Raw genomic sequence first — 17,660 nt, 5'->3', positions numbered from 1 at the left:
CATTTAAACCTATACACTGGAAAAAAAAAAAATCTCTTTGATCCGCTTAAAGAAATCCGCTTAAATTGAGAAATTGGCTCTCGATTCAAGCAAATTTCCGATTGAATCATATGGGTATTTTTTCCTGTCATTGTTTTCAAGAGTCTGGATTCTAGATCCAAGCGACTTTTTTTCCAGTGTATGAGTAAGGATCGATAGACAGGGTTTTCGCAACGAACACCCAAATAATCGATTTTTTACCATAGCCCAAAAGGGGAGATATCGATAATCGATCATTGACGCCTCGCCGATACGCACCGGTATAGTAACCTTGGGACATGGCTGCCAACCCACTTAGAGCCCTTTTTTGACTACACACAATTCAGGGTATAATAGTTGGTTTTGATGGGAAGTTTGGCATCGGCGTGGCCGGCGCACAGCGGTGAAGTCGAGGCGGGATGGGCCCAGGAAAAGTGAAAGTTGCGCGTCCGTGGCTCGTCACCCAGGTCCGGTGCGCGAGCTTGGAGCCTCAATCGAGGGCCGCGAAGCGAGGCGAGCGCGCGTGTGTGTGCGAGTGAGTGTCCCGATGTGTTTCCCCGATCCGAATCCCGATTCCAGAGCCGAGATTATCCCCAGGGATACGCCGAGCGACCATGTGAAGTGGAGTCAAGTGAAGTGAAGTGCCAACGCTTTCCAGCCTAATATGAGTTACCTACGTCACCTGGTGCGAGGATACTTGACGCTCCTGTTTCTCGATCTCTGTAAGTCCGCCCGCTTCTCATCTCGAAAAGTCCGCTTTCAGCGGGCTTATAATTGGAATTGATAGACATAGCGATAGACAAAGGAGACTACGGGAAAATTGAATCGGCGTATGTGAAAAGGTCCGATGTTCAATACGGTGTTTCAGAATTTGAGTGGACGATTCCGTTGTAACTTCACGACGCAAGATGATTATTGAAATTGATAGACATAGCAATAGACAAAGGAGACCACGGGAAAATTGAATCGGCGTATGCGAAAACGTCCGATGTCCAATACGGTGCTTCAGAATTTGAGTGGACGATTTCCTTGTGACTTTAAGATGCAAGGTGATTTAAGACGTTAGGAAAGTAGACAAATTTTATAGATAGTCCCTTAAGTGTAATTAAACGTTTACGAAAGTGATCGATCTTATTCATCAGTGTCGTAGAGCAAAAGCAACCACTGCACTTCTGAAATCCTGTATTAGACAACGGACGTTTTCGCATGAGTCGATTCAATTGAGGAGTTTGGCGCAGAAGGGGCTCTTCTTGGTTGCGGAATTTCAGAATCTCCACAGCTAATTTGTATTTTAGAAAGGAGACCATCGAGTGAATTTTATGAAATTTTTAGTTTTCAGCATTGTAATATAATAAGGAACACCCAGTAAAAGTTTTAACGAATTCTTTGCACTTTCTCTAATTATATTAGATGAAACGTTAACGGAGATATTGAGGCACCGCGACCAAGAATTGCCCTTTCTGCACCCAACGCTTCAATTGGACTGCATTTTGCAATTTGGAACTATAAATTCTGGCTCTTCTGGAAAAACACCTACGTGCACAGGGAAACTCATGGCACGTACGTTGTTTTTAAACCGGGCTAGAATTTATAGTTCCAAATTGCAAAATGTAGTCCAAATGAGGGATCCTACTCTGCCGTGCTAGGGAAGAACGCCGTATGAGCCTTCAGACGTTGCCAAGTTTCTTTCGATAAAAACTGAATTTACCGGGAAAATTGTGAATATTTTTTTTCAAAATTTCCAGACAATTTTTTACGCACTTTAATCTAGATCATCTGACAATTTCAAAGGAAAATGTGCATGAATGTCATCAAAAATACATGTTTTATCAATGGAAATTTGGTAACTCTCGAATGTTCATACGGCGTTTTTCCTCAGCACGGCAGTATTGTAGGTTGTCTGGTGCAGGTGGTATCACCCTGTATAATAGAAAATGAGTAAAAATACGATAGATCTTAACGGTAGGAGGGCAGACCAGCAGGCTGATTATTGGAATTGATAGACAAAGCTATGGACAAAAGAGATACTGAGAAATGGAGCGATCCTGTTGGTTGAGGCTGGTGGTTCTTGTAGACGAAGGGAGAAATGATAACCTTAACTGTGTAAGGTCTCTCGTGGGTCGCCGTTAGTTAGTTTATTCTTCAACTCATTTGTCCGTTACAACCACCCGCTTCCCCTATTAGGATGCCTCCATTTTCCCTTTGTCTGTTGCTTTGTCTATCAATTTCAATACTCAGCGCGCAGATACTGAGCTTGGGTCCCCGAATTGTTACGGTTCACGTAACCCAACTTGTTGGTCCGAGGAATTCGAACTTGATTAGGCCCAAAGAAAGTTTGGTTTCTGTGCCCGACAACTTTGGTTAAAATCGTTGGTAGTGAGGAACTTCACAACCAGTCTCGCGATGATGTTAAGAAGAAAATGAAGTAAAATTTTCAACATACATTCACACGATTAAAAATTTGCCCATACATATTTTCAAAGTCTCAAAAAATTCTGCTTCTCCATTCTTTATAAGAAGAATTAAAATTCGGAATATCTGCGCCAGCAAACGTTCTTGGATTGAGTTGGGTCTATCTAACTGTGAAATAACTACCACAATTTCGTTTCATACGCTTTGTGTAGTGTTTATTATTTTAATCTAAGAATTTATTCTCAAGTAAAAACTGCCCCTTTTCGGTCACTGGGTGGAATGAAAGAGGCGCGCACCTGCACAATTCGAGGAATGCAGGATGGCAGGTACTTGGTACGATGTTTTGAAGTTTCACTTTTCACATTGAAGGACGCCGGTGACATCAATTATATGTATTTTACATATAAATCAATTGATGGGTAAAATATGTGACTGAGGATCATCGCTAGGCTTTCCTAAATCATCATTACAAGAATTTTAATTAACTTTTTTGACCTTCTGAGTTTCTGATTATTCTAAAATTTTTCCAAAATTCATTGAAATTTACCAAATTGTCGACAAAAAAGTAAAAATAATAGCACAGGGAGCGATCGCAATCTAATCTAAGGGACATTGTCATCAAACTTCAAAGAAATAATACACCTAGTTATCTCCTGAAGGTCGATCTGTTAAAATTCACTCTTCTATAGGAAATAGATGACACCATCACTCCTTTATGCTTACTTAAGCCCCTTGGTGTGCAATGTGCACGGTGGGTGCAATATCGAGGACGAATCCAGTCATTTCAAACCGGCGGAATGAGGACAATAATCCACGTTTTACACTCATAAAATACGGATTTTTCACATTCCGTCCCCACCTTCTCTGTTTTCCTTCCCCCACATATTTTAAGTAAGGGGAGGAGGGGGGGGTATCGCCCTTTTGCCACCCCTTGCTAAGCCGATGAGGAGATATATACGTAGTTTTGCACTTTGGCCATCGATATCCATCTTTAGTTGAACATATTTTTGCAAAAGGAACTATGTGCATAGGGATTGCATGTTACATAGCGACGGTGAAACTACCAAACCACGCATCTCGGTTTGCGACGTTGCAAACTTCCTGTCATACTTTATTTTTTAAATGAAAAACTACTCAACATCCAGTCTTGAACATTTCTGAGATTTTCCCTCTTTGTGCGGAGAAAATTCCGTGAAAATTTCAAGGAATGATATTGATTTGGTCTACTTCAAAAAAATAAAATGTGAGCGTAGATTTTTAAACACCGCAAACGAGATACGTGGTTTGGTAGTTTCACCATCGATAGTTCCTTTAAGCATAAATACGTCCAGTTGATGAAACAGTTTCACCACCATCTGTTTGGATGTAAATTCTCAGAAAAGCAGAAAAAGCTGGTGATATGTGTCATGCCTCATGCGTGCGTCTCTGTGGCAGCGTGGTCATGTGCTTATTTCACATGGCTTTATTCCAAAAAAATCCTTGGCTGCGTTGAGCTGACGCATAGCGTCTTCGTGAACACCTCTTATTCATTTCCGCTTAGCAGTTCCTCATCTGTGCACCTCTTTCTAATTTTTTCTTTTTTTTTTCGCTCTTTAGTACACCCCGGCAAACCGAGCAGAGCCCAGTTAAACTGCCGAAATTACACGCCCTCGTCTAAGGCTTTTAAAATTTCGGGGATTAAGGCCGAATGAAATCTGTTTCTGCAGATAGACTCGTCAATCTCGTGAAAATTTGTCGCCACTAATAAGATTTGAAGCAGGACTTCCTGACCTAGAGTCGGACGCGCTGACCACTAGGCCAACCTGTGCACTTTGAAGAGTGCACTTTGCAAATGAAAACTATGAACATAAGCAACCGTTGTAACTCTGAGGAAAATGTTGAAAAAAATGAGACTACATTGCGTGCAATTAGGAACTGCAATTTCTGTCTCAGTTTAGAAACAACGTATGTATAGTTAGTTCTCCTATGCACATACGTGGTTTTGCCCACGAGCCGGACATTGTAGTTTCTAATTGCAAAATGTAGTCGAAATGGGACTTCAGAGAAGCGTATCTCGGTTGCTTTTTCAGAATCTCCGCTCATACTTTAGGTTTTTTTAAAACACAATGGTCTTAAAGGGGAAAAAGTATAGGACAAACATGTACCCAAAACGGTTTGCAAGGGGTGAATCTATGGTTCGTGTGGACCTGAAATCGTGGAAAATCAGAATCTTAGCTGATTCGATTTTCGAGATATTGTAATTTGAAATTTTTAAAGTAGGTAAATGCAAGTTTTCTACTCCTCTTGATTCGGTTTTTCATTCATTTGTTCACTGTATCGGTGTCGATCGATTCACATTTTTATTTTACATTCGATTCATGTCGATCAAATACATACCCTTTTGCCACAAGTAGACCTCCTATCATACCCTTTTTTTTAACTGAACAATTCGCCTTCTGCTGCGTCTGCAGCAATTGTTGTTATGAATATGTTGCGCGTGCTGATATTAACTCATTACATACTTGACTCACTGAAGGCGTTTTATGTGCGTAAGTAGCGCAATCTGTTGGAGAACGAATGAAGTAAGGATAGAGTGATTCATTCCTTCAATCTTACTTCTGTTCTGTTGTTTTCCAACAGGGTGCTCTATGTTTGCACATAAAACGCCTTCAGAGAGTCGAGTATGTAATGAACTGAAATAAGCACGCACAATATTTTCATGACAACAATTGCTGCAGACTCAGCTGAAGGCGAATTGCTTCTTGTCCAATATTAACGAAGATATCGCTCATAGAAAAACGCGACGCGACGCGACGTATCACTTCAACTGTCATGGATATGCATACGCGTGATTTCTTGCAGTGGTGATTTTGCAAGTTTGCAACACTGTTTTTCCTTTGTTAGAATCCATTAAAAATGTATATATTTTCGATGTGCAATACCTCTGTTAATAGTGGTGTGCATATAGAAACTTGGCGTTTGAATAGATATTATCATTTTTGCCAATCTATAATCTTAAATCCCTAAAACTCGAGTCTCTAACCAGCGCAACTGACCCAATTCAATTTCAAGGAATTTGCTTCGTGCTATGCAGAAAATTCACTGAAATTTGCACAAAAATGCGCACAGCCGTTTGTAAGAACTTACATTGTCCAATTAAATTTGGCAGTTGCTAATGTGGCTTGGTCACTTTCGGCTTAATACGGTCCAATTAAGCTCCTCTAGCACTCAGCCCTTCCTTTCGTCATTTCAAAGAGGAAAAAGCATAACTCCATCTTAAGTTTGCCAAATTGACTAAAATATTTCAGTTTTGTGCAAAAATAAGTGTTAAAAGTTCCGTACAAAATTGTGTTAATTTGACGAGAAGTAAGAGGGAAAATGGAGAGTTTGCATACAAACATTTTATTGCTTCATCTGAGAGTGCATAATGAACTGAGTTCGCCATATTTTTCATAATCTTTTTTCTGACATGGGAAATTGGAGAAAAATTCATTCAAAAGTGAGAAAATGTGCCGCTTTATGGCGTCATCTGGCGGCATTTTTCGTTTAAACACATGTATTTTAGCAGATTAGGTTATTTTGTCATATTTTCTCCAATAATTGTTCAATTTAGAAACCAAGGACCAAACCAACTTGTACTCAATTTTCCGAGCAGTATCATTTTAAAGATGAAATTCAGAAAATTTCAGACACCTGCAAATTCTCTATTGATTTTTCCAATTAGAAACGCCCAAAAGTTTTCTCATAAAAACGCAATTTGTGAGTGAATTTTCGCATCGTTGAACTGTAGTTACGTGTTTTTGGCTGGAAAACGGTGATCTGACCTAGTTCTTTAATGTTCTGCCCTCTGTATGACCCTCAACGAACTTGAAAGATTATTTCTGAGGTGTCAATTCAGAGTTAAGCGGGAGTGAGCTGTACGAGAAATCTAACTTATCATCCAGCTTTCCCTTGAATAGCTGGAGTGGATTGATGATAATCAGGCTCCTGTCATTCTTGCATAATTCCATCTGTGGTTTTATCCTCGTGCAGGCTCATCTCGGTAATTTATAAACGAAGATATTCATAAAAGCGTGAAGTTCTTTTAGCGAGGGTGCCAAATGGACGTATTGATGTTGAAAGGAGCTGTGTGGGAAGACTTACTGACTTAAGGTGGATCTTCAGCATTTTCGATAACAATTTGTGATACTCGATCGATCAATCGATTACTCCTGGATTTTAGGACAATTCTTCAAAATTTTGAGCATCACATGGATCGCGTTAAGCAGAAAGGAACCTAGCCACATCAGCTAATGTCTTTAATTGAGCAATTTGATTTTTCACATGAAATGGTTGTGCGGATTTTTACGCAAATTTCAGTGAATTTTGTACATAGAACGAGCAAATTCCTTAAAAGTTTCAAAGGAATCCGAAAATACGTCCACTTGTACAAAATTAAATTTCCGTGTTGAATGTGGCTTGGTTCCTCTCTGCTTAACGCCGTCCGCATCACGGTGTAAAACGTCAGGTACACAAAATTTGACGAAGAGACACTTTTTAATAACTCCAAACCTATACATCCCGAGTGATTAGTGCGAATCGTTCTGCTTTTGCATTTGCGACATTCAGTCGGGATAGGCTTTGAAAGCTCATATAAAATATTTTTCTGGCAAATGAGGCGTTTGGTGCAGAAAGGGTATTTCTTGGTTGCGGTGTTTCAGAATCTTCACTGCTAATTTATACTTTAGATAGGAAAATTTTGGGTGAATTTTTTCTGAAATATTTAGTTTCCAGCATTTAAAATCATAAAGAAAATTCAGTAAAAGTTTTAATAAATTCAATTTATTTCCTTTAATTATAGTGGACTAGACGTTAACGAAGATCCTGAGACACCGAAACCAAGAAATGCCCTATTTGCAACCAGATGAGCTTCAAATGTGGGTGCAAATCCCTGACGTGCTACAGTGTGATGTGCTGCTCATGAGAATTTTCAATAGTTCCGAAATAATCAATTGATCGCAATCGACCATTCGACCGTACTCTCGAGTGCAAAAGATACCTGGAATCAAAAGGAATTGTGAAGCGCAAAAATACTACGCACATGCACGAGGTTCCTTTCAGCATAAATATTTTCAAATCGACTTGCATTTTTCGCGGCTTGTATTGATTCCCCGCGAGTTGCCGAAACCGCAGTGCTGCATTTAACCTTCACCAATCATTCATTTTTGCCCATTTTACATCAACTCATGCGAATAGTAATGTTATTGCAGCAACTTTGAATAATTTTGAAAGGGGAAAGTGTTTATGAGAGCACTTTTTTCGTACGTAAGTTTTCCCTTAGTTTTCATTCCTTCAGCCGTAGCATGAATATGTCGATGGCCGAAGTGCGAAACCACGTATCATTTGCGACGTCACAGACTTGTCCCCATACTTTATTTTTTCTTTGGGAAACTAGTCAACGTAATTTCTAGAAACTCCCTTGATTTTTCTTCTCTGTCAGTAGAATGGGGTGTAGAAATTTCAAGCCATAAAGTGGTCATTTTTTTCTTTAAAACAGTAAAATGGGAGCGAAAATTTTGAAACCGCACCAGCAGCACGTGTTCAACGGTTCCGCTTGGGGGCCATCGATTTGTTTCTTGTCATACTCACCAGATCGTATAAATTTCTGTTTCAGATGTAAATGCAACTATAGTCATTCCGGAGGAGGTTCCTTCATTTTTATCGATTGTTTACTCAAATATCCCGCCAATTAAGAAAGGTTTGTATGTTTGCTCTCTACTTATTGAGGGAAGGGGTAAGGGAGAGAAAGAGGACCTCTGCCTTCCCCCTAAATTTTCACCGCGCAATAGAGGTTTTGTCGAAAAATTTTGTAAATTTTGTAAACTGTCGGAAATTTGCAAGCCACAAGTAAATAAATATAAATGCATGATATAAAGAGATAAAGCAACATGACTAGCGAGGACTGATTATCTTGCCTGCGATGTGAACAGGCTTTTTTTCTTACGTGAAAATATGGTGATAAAAGGCTAACAGGCGCACGTAGAAGAGCGTGCTGTAAATTCCCAGACCCTCTTTTAATTTGGATGTAACAGGCAACTAAACTAACTCCGTGAAAAATCGTAAAGTATTTTAAAAAAATTCAAGGCGTTCAGATCCAAGTTCGTGCTTTTGAAGATCATCATTCATGCCATCAAAACGTAAATACAGTAATGCGACCTATTTGTGATTTATTGATACAACTGAGTGCAAACTGCCGGCGATTGCTGATTTTCTGTGACAGAACGATAAATTTGGCAATGCTAAGCCAAAGGGTTCCCATTCTTTCCACTTAAGATTAAGTGGATGAGGAATGATTGGAAATCTGTGCGATTTTGGGATTTTCTCATTCATGTCAAGATTTGCTAGGAAATTTTCATAGCTGTTTTTATTTTTTGAGAGTACTGATTCTACTTCAAGTTTACCACCAATGTTGTTTGAAATTTTTCAAAAAGAAAAAACAAAAATTCAAAGTCAATATTCAGTCCGAGGGGTAGGATCCAATTCTATGCTTTCGCTCTATAACCTATAAAACTGAAGACCATTTTCTGAGAAAAAATGATCGAGGAAGCATCTGATTATTATTCGTGGCTTATTTGAGTGGGTAACAAGCACAAGAGGATCATATGGACTGTATTTTGCAATAAAGAACAACAATAATTTCTGGCTCATACATGAAACTATCTGCGTGCATAAGAAAAGTAATGACACATTTGTTGTTTTTTGAGCCATAAGTCGTAGTTCTTCATTGCAAAATGTAGTCTGTGTGGTAGATTGTCATGGCCCATGACAGTAACCGAGCTGCTGCAAGTGCGTGAGAGTTGGGTTGCATATCCTTGTGATTACGGGCGTTTTCTACGACTGCTGATATTTAATATCGGCCCATTACTAGCTGCTCTTCCGCTCAATAGTGTAACAACGACGATTTTTATAGCACGCTAATGGTTGAAATTTACGTTGATTTATTGCCACTATCAGAAGAATCGCTCAGTTTTGAAGTTGAGTAGACGCTTTTGGGAAACAGAACAAGCCATCGATCGTGCTCACCGACGGAACCTCTACAGTTGACAAAGCCGAGCGAGTCAGTGGCGATTCCAGCAACTTGGCAACACTGTTTTTCCTCTATTTAAATCCATTGAATATATCGATTCTAGGTGAGGCAGTCTGTCTCGCCTAGAATCGATTGTTTTACATACATTTAAATGGAGGGAAAAATAGTGTTGCCAACATTTAAGAGTCACCACTGTCGATAGTTCACCTATATGAGCCGAGGTTCCAGTTCAGAGGTGCAAAAAATTTTGGTTCGTATGGACCTTGTCTTAAAGCCACAGTGGCCTTGAAGCATTTGAAAAAACAAAAAAATGCGACAAAATTGTACCCAAAACCGGTTTCCAGTGGGTGAATCTATGGTACTTGGATGATCCTATTTTAATGTTATCGCAAATTGAAATTGATAGTAAATGCAAGTTTATCACTGTTATTGATCGAGTTTCTCCGCGTTTAGTACGACTGCTTGTCTAAAACATGATAATAGTAGAATGAGACACGTTGAAATATAATTGGTTTAGATGTCCAGGAAGAGAAAGTCCTTGATTAAAATTCCGACCCCTCCCCCACCCCATATTCAAAACGGCAGTCAAAATTGCCGCCACCATGAAACAACGCCAAGTGAGGTATCGATTCCTATGTGTCTTTGGTTGCTGAATCCAAATTTCAAGTCAAAAACCGACGTTTCATGTGAAGAATGTTCCAAATCCAAGGTGGTGGCTGAAAACTAGGTTCAGGCAACACACGCTCCATAGATCTCTACTGGGTCACTCTCTCGCGAGGGTCAGGTGTCCCAAGATCCAGGAAAGAGATCCTCCGTCTCATACAGGTCCCCACTTTTAAATATTGAAATTTTTACCATTTCGAGCAAATGAAGCCTATCTGCAACTGTGCACAAGCAATTAGCCTTCAGCTGCGTCTGCAGCAATTGTTGTTAGTTATGAACGTTTAGTGCGTGTTGATTTTTGCTAATTACATACTCGACTATCTGAAGGCGTTTTTTGTGCGTAGGTAACGCGATCTGTTGGAGAACGAACGAAGTTTGAACTGAGCGATTCATTCAATCTCACCCCTATTGTTCTCCAACAGGGTGCTCCACTCTCGGACATAAAACGCCTTCGGAGAGTCGAGTATGTAATGTGCTAAAATCAGCACGCACAACATATTCGTAACAACAATTGCTGCAGGCGCAGCAGAAGGCGAATTGTTCAGCTAAAAAAAGAGTATGATAGGAAGTCTGCATGCAACGAGAGGATATGTATTTGATTGACACGAATTGAATGAAAAATAAAAATGTGAACGTGATCGACACCTATTCAATATGGACAAATGAACCAAAAACCGAATCAAAAACAGTAGAAAACTTGCATTCACTATAAGAATTTCAAATTGCGATATCTCGAAAATAGGATCAGCCAAGATTTTGATTTTTTGTGATTTTAAGTCTATACACCTACCATAGATTCATCCCCTGCAATCTATTTTTGGGTACATTTTTGTCGCATTTTCCTTTACTTCAAGACCATTGTGAAGCATAACCGAAGTTTTTCGGTTTGATGAATCGGGACCTCCATCGGTTGGTCGGACTGAACCCTCGGTCCATATTGTGGGGGAGGTGGGCTCCCTTAGCCTAAGGGTGGCATGAAACGTAAGAAAAAAATGAAAGATTGGAATTTTCAGTTTTTTTCAGAAATTCCACGAGGTTGTAAAATTTTTCATATTTTTCAGGGGCTAGAGTATGCAAACCGCACTCAAACACATAAAGATAGAGGAAAGTCACTTAATCGTTTCATTTTATAAACATGAAAAGGAGCCGATATTTTTCAATATCTTTCTTAAATTTCTGAAATTTCATGAAATATTTCAGGAGAAATTTCAAGATTTTATTTTTCATGAAATTTTGCCACCCTGCTTAGCCTTGATCCTTGAGCCTCTTCACGTGTCCGATTTAACTGGAGGTTTCCTTTTGATTGCAGGTACGGATTCGAGGTTAGGTTTCGGATTCCGGCTGGGCCCGAACGCGGACGTGCAGATCCAGCTGGAGCTGGGCCCGCAGACGAACACGCAGCCGATCGGCCCCAACGCGGAGGCCCCGGCCGCGAGCAAGAAGCGGCAGACGAACCAACCCCCCGGCAACCGCGCCCCCGCCCCGCAACCCCCGCGGGAGACGACCAAGGGCCAGTGGATCGACTCGTGGCAGTCCACCATGGCCGACTCGCCCTCCCTCGACAAGGAGAAGCTCCTCGCCTACGACCCGACCAAACGCCAGGAGGGCATCGTCAACCACCTCAGACAATTGTACAAAGAGATAGATAACAATAAACAAACTGACAGCTGAATCCCCTCTCGTCCGTTTTTTTGTTCACCAAATTTGGACGTATTTCTATCAAACAGAGCCAAGTGCAGTTCGGAATATGGGGTGTGCTCTAGAAAGCTGGATACACTGAAAAAAAATTCTTGCGTAGGTAATTCTACGTGATTAGCATAGATTTCCCTTAAAAGCTATTTATACAACCTCATTTTTCGCCTCGAATTTGCCACACACAAAATTGTTCCACCTCGATCGATGGAAGATTACATCGTCACCTTCCAGGCAAAGTATCACAAGCGCCATGCGACGTTTCAAAATTTCCGCCGCCATTTTATTTTTTTACAGAGAAATTGTTCAACGAAGCTATCCGAAAATTTCACTGAATTTTCTTTGTGCTGCTGATAAAATTTAGTGAAATTTCCAAACAGATTCAAACAAAAATTTCTCAGTAAAGAAATAAAATAGCGGCGGAAATTTTTAAACGTCGCATGACGCTTGTGATACTTTGCCTGGAAGGTGACGACATGGTGCGTTATGTTCATCAAACAACGTAAAGTATCGATTCCAATATCCAAAAAACAAACGCCATTTCTTGAATGTACAAAAGTCACCTACTGAGGTCTCCTGCTCATTATCTGGCGAACCAAAATGCTAGAAAAAAACTAACTGTACCGTTGAGTTCAGTATACTCACCGCTTTAATTTAAACACAAATTGGATCCAAATACAGAAGTCACTGCAGAGGCTTTGACGCAACGCAGAAAATTACGCGGACAGACAGATGGCATGACATTATTACTCAAAAATGTGATCATGCTGAACCACTCGATCGAAGGATTGCTAAGACGGCAAAATGCAAGCATTAGGTACTTCAGAGACTTGAACACCAGCGCAGAAAAGTAGGCGGACCGACAAATCTGAGTTACTTGACGCATGGAGACGTTTTATTAGTTTAGATCATGCTGAATTGCTGAAACGCTTGAGACATCCTTGAGACGTAGACTGTAAAATGCAAGAATCTCTTCAGAGACTTTAACGCGGCTGAAAAAAATAGGTGTACCCGGTTCGCATACTTTTCTACGCTGCGCACTGACGAATGCGAATTCCTTGACGCATGCACTGAAAAAAAAGATTGGTACTAGAATTTACCATTCCTCGAGTTAGGTTTTCACACAGCGTCAATTCAAAGTCGATTCTGCGAAAGGAATGGTTACCTGTACCAGTACATAACGTTTACCTTTCTTCTGGCAAAATTTACTCTGAATTGACGCTGTGTGAAATACAGCGTGAAGGAATGGTAAATTCTACCAATCTTTTTTTTTTCAGTGTGGAGTTAAAAATTTTATCATGCTGAACAACAACAGAGATATTTATATCCTTAGTGGCACACATTTCTTCTTTGCCGCTGTAGTTTCGATCGGCAAAAAACGACATAATTTGTAATGAGTGCGACTCGTTAAAGCTGCGAACGTAGAAATGTCGCGAAGGGGAAAAGGTTTGAGGAAAATTTGGGGAAAAGTGTGCTAATTACGTAAAGTGATAAGCATTAAGTTGTGTCCGTAGACAAATTTTCAGATACCTACTCAAGGCACAGACTCGCAATTGCTTGTGACTTCAACTGGCAAAAAAGTCAAAAAACGCGATTTTCAGATCTTTAATACAGCACCCTTCAACGCCTCGCGGACCACTTCGTTCGCGTCGGAAAATGCAATTTGCAGAAGTGCGTATCTCGGAAAACACGATTTTCCAGGATAATGGAAAACTGTAAACATTCCTCTTTATTGTTAGTAGAAGGGTAATACTATTGAGGATAGCAAGAATAAGATGGTGTGCTCCTCTGACGTGCCGCATCTGAGCAATGAGTGCGAGAGAGAGGAAGGACAAAACAGCGTATGGACCTATCCAAGTTGAGCCTTAGTCCCCGTTTACGGCCGTTCTTTCCAGGGCTCATGGTCGGAAAGCACTCCGGTGCTTTTTCGGGGCACCCGGATTCGGGCTCGCCACTACCACCGAGGACCAAATTACGAGGCCCAGCCTGTATGTTTGCGAGTGCGTGTGTGTCCCTTTGACGAGCCGCGGGTTTCCGCATCTGATCAATGAGTGGGAGAGAGATAGACGATAAAACGGCGGCTTGTCAAAGCCGAGTGTGCTCCTTTGGCGTGCCGCATCTGAGCAATGAGTGCGAGAGAGAGAGAGGACAAAACAGCGTATGGACCAATCCAAGTTGAGCCTTAGTCCCCGTTTACGGCCGTTCTTTCCAGGGCTCATGGTCGGAAAGCACTCCGGTGCTTTTTCGGGGCACCCGGATTCGGGCTTGCCACTACCACCGCGGACCAAATTACGAGGCCCAGCCTGTATTTTTGCGAGTGTGTGTGTGTCCCTTTGACGAGCCGCGGGTTGCCGCATCTGATCAATGAGTGGGAGAGAGAGAAAGGACAAAACAGCGTATGGACCAATCCAAGTTGAGCCTTAGTCCCCGTTTACGGCCGTTCTTTCCAGGGCTCATTGTCGGAAAGCACTCCGGTGCTTTTTCGGGGCACCCGGATTCGGGCTCGCCACTACCACCGCGGACCAAATTACGAGGCCCAGCCTGTATGTTTGCGAGTGTGTGTGTGTCCCTTTGACGAGCCGCGGGTTGCCGCATCTGATCAATGAGTGGGAGAGAGATAGACGATAAAACGGCGGCTTGTCAAAGCCGAGTGTGCTACTTTGACGTGCCGCATCTGAGCAGTGAGTGCGAGAGAGAGAAAGGACAAAACAGCGTATGGACCAATCCAAGTTGAGCCTTAGTCCCCGTTTACGGCCGTTCTTTCCAGGGCTCATGGTCGAAAAGCACTCCGGTGCTTTTTCGGGGCACCCGGATTCGGGCTCGCCACTACCACCGCGGACCAAATTACGAGGCCTAGCCTGTATGTTTGCGAGTGTGTGTGTGTCCCTTTGACGAGCCGCGGGTTGCCGCATCTGATCAATGAGTGGGAGAGAGATAGACGATAAAACGGCGGCTTGTCAAAGCCGAGTGTGCTCCTTTGACGTGCCACATTTGAGCAATGAGTGCGAGAGAGAGAAAGGACAATACAGCGTATGGACCAATCTAAGTTGAGACTTAGTCCCCGTTTACGGCCGTTCTTTCCAGGGCTCATGGTCGGAAAGCACTCCGGTGCTTTTTCGGGGCACCCGGATTCGGGCTCGCCACTACCACCGCGGACCAAATTACGAGGCCCAGCCTGTATGTTTGCGAGTGCGTGTGTGTCCCTTTGACGAGCCGCGGGTTGCCGCATCTGATCAATGAGTGGGAGAGAGATAGAGGATAAAACGGGGGCTTTTCAAAGCCGAGTGTGCTCCTTTGACGTGCCGCATCTGAGCAATGAGTGCGAGAGAGAGAAAGGACAAAACAGCGTATGGACCAATCCAAGTTGAGCCTTAGTCCCCGTTTACGGCCGTTCTTTCCAGGGCTCATTGTCGGAAAGCACTCCGGTGCTTTTTCGGGGCACCCGGATTCGGGCTCGCCACTACCACCGCGGACCAAATTACGAGGCCCAGCCTGTATGTTTGCGAGTGTGTGTGTGTCCCTTTGACGAGCCGCGGGTTGCCGCATCTGATCAATGAGTGGGAGAGAGATAGACGATAAAACGGCGGCTTGTCAGAGCCGAGTGTGCTCCTTTGATGTGCCGCATCTGAGCAATGAGTGCGAGAGAGAGAAAGGACAAAACAGCGTATGGACCAATCCAAGTTGAGCCTTAGTCCCCGTTTACGGCCGTTCTTTCCAGGACTCATGGTCGGAAAGCACTCCGGTGCTTTTTCGGGGCACCCGGATTCGGGCTCGCCACTACCACCGCGGACCAAATTACGAGGCCCAGCCTGTATGTTTGCGAGTGTGTGTGTGTCCCTTTGACGAGCCGCGGGTTGCCGCATCTGATCAATGAGTGGGAGAGAGATAGACGATAAAACGGGGGCTTGTCAAAGCCGAGTGTTCTCCTTTGACGTGCCGCATCTGAGCAATGAGTGCGAGAGAGAGAAAGGACAAAACAGCGTATGGACCAATCCAAGTTGAGCCTTAGTCCCCGTTTACGGCCGTTCTTTCCAGGGCTCATGGTCGGAAAGCACTCCGGTGCTTTTTCGGGGCACCCGGATTCGGGCTCGCCACTACCACCGCGGACCAAATTACGAGGCCCAGCCTGTATGTTTGCGAGATTGTGTGTGTCCCTTTGACGAGCCGCGGGTTGCCGCATCTGATCAATGAGTGGGAGAGAGATAGACGATAAAACGGCGGCTTGTCATAGTCGAGTGTGAAATTGTGTAGAAATTCGTGTGCTTTGGAAATCATTGAGTTTGATACGGAACTACCTTAATATTTACAAAACACACATTATATTTTCCCTTAAAGCATATTTTTTTTCATCAATGAAAATGAGAATAATCCGTACGGAGTGTGCAAACATTTCAAAATTATGAGTTGAAAAACGCTGATTCCGCCAGATTAAATATTAGAGCCTAACACAAAGCGGTGCGGCGACGCACTGGCGCCTATGAACCTAACAGGGATACTTCACGCATTGCGCAAACGCGCATTGACGCCTACAAACCTAACAGGGATACTTCACGCATTGCGTTTTGCGCCTTCTGTCCGCCCGCTGCGCCGCAGCGTGCCACGGCGTCTGAAGCAACTATTTCACACCAGAGGGATTGCGTACAGTATCATAAGAAATTGAACGCGCTCCAACATATTAAGAATGACAAGCATCCTTCAAAAGTACGGAGCTTTCCTCGCAAAATAAATCAAGATACTACGGCACAAAAAGAGAGCGGTAGTCAAAAAACTAACTAAGTCAGAGTATCCGTAATTAGTAACGTTTAGCATAAACTATTATCGTCTGGCTATCGCTTAATCGCCATCGGCTATGAAAGGCTATAAGAAATTGTATAGCGGGCTACAAAGGCTATTGGAAACCTTACAGCCGGCTTTAGGTCCATAGTATTTTGGAACACACATTCTACTGCCAATTTTTACCAGGGTAGTCTCTAGAATCGTATCTGCGTGGACCCTCAAAAAATTATATAGGTGATACTTTTTTTTCGACTTTTCCCCCAACACTTTCACATATACACTGTTAGAAACCTTTAGCCATCAATTGCCCGTAGAAACCCGGAGGAACATTCATGCTCCATCTATCCACGCTCTACGCCTCTCAAATGAATCAGAGGACAAAGTACCTTTTCTTCAATTCTGATTGTTCACAGTTCATCGTCGAAAGCTCATTTCATCCATGCGAAACTTATTGAATTCCTAAAACAGCTTTTGAGTAAGTTGCGATCTTGTAAACGAGGACTCTCTCAGTCTTGCATGAGAATACCTTGACCAAAGCAAGAAGACTTAAAAACCATAATTTGAACTGAACGTTTGGTCTCACCTCTTTGACATAAGACTTAGAGAAAAACAAAATTCGTGGAACGCGCGTGTAATAATGTCCAGCGGGCATTTTTTAAAATTACGGCTTGATTGAAACCTTTGCAAATCCTTGAAGTCGAAAATTCTGAAAATTTCTGGTAATATCTTCCTACAGGGCAACTCAGATACGATACAGGAGAGCGCCTTCAACCCAATATGTAATCTTGATGCGAAATTCTGATACCAGTATTCGTGCTTTACGACAATCATTTTGCATATCCGCCCAATTGAAGGCAAATCATTGACCCAGGCAACAGGGTCAGAATTTCAGCAATGTGATACGTATTTTGTACTGTAAAAATTTCAAGGTATAAAGTTGGCTTTCTTATTTCAAGAAAATAAATTAAAAGTGGAAATTTTGAAACACAGCAATGGAGGTACGTGGTTTTGCACTTCATATCGATATGAAGGTAAAGGAGAAAAGAAAACGACA

General features: G+C 42.2%; 1 protein-coding gene across 1 annotated transcript; it reads left to right on the top strand.

Moving 5' to 3' along the window:
• Positions 1 to 471: 471 nt before the first annotated feature.
• Positions 472 to 11,810, top strand: snsl (snustorr snarlik). The gene is made up of 3 exons (XM_072301208.1): positions 472 to 740; positions 8,063 to 8,146; positions 11,448 to 11,810. The coding sequence occupies exons 1-3, from the start codon at positions 683 to 685 to the stop codon at positions 11,807 to 11,809; spliced, it is 504 nt and encodes a 167-aa protein (XP_072157309.1). The 5' UTR covers positions 472 to 682; the 3' UTR covers position 11,810.
• The last annotated feature ends 5,850 nt before the right edge of the window (positions 11,811 to 17,660 follow it).

The sequence above is a fragment of the Bemisia tabaci genome, chromosome 6 (assembly GCF_918797505.1).
Source record: "Bemisia tabaci chromosome 6, PGI_BMITA_v3".
NCBI lineage: Eukaryota > Metazoa > Arthropoda > Insecta > Hemiptera > Aleyrodidae > Bemisia > Bemisia tabaci.
Note: the sequence above shows the minus strand (reverse complement) of the source record. Positions and strands in the feature narration are given on the sequence as shown.

Bases quoted from the DNA above. Each gene is read 5' to 3' on its own strand.
- snsl (XM_072301208.1), top strand. From the start codon at position 683: ATGAGTTACCTACGTCACCTGGTGCGAGGATACTTGACGCTCCTGTTT. The intron at 741-8,062 runs GTAAGTCCGCCC...TTTCTGTTTCAG, and splicing joins GCTCCTGTTTCTCGATCTCT to ATGTAAATGCAACTATAGTC. The intron at 8,147-11,447 runs GTTTGTATGTTT...TTTTGATTGCAG, and splicing joins TATCCCGCCAATTAAGAAAG to GTACGGATTCGAGGTTAGGT.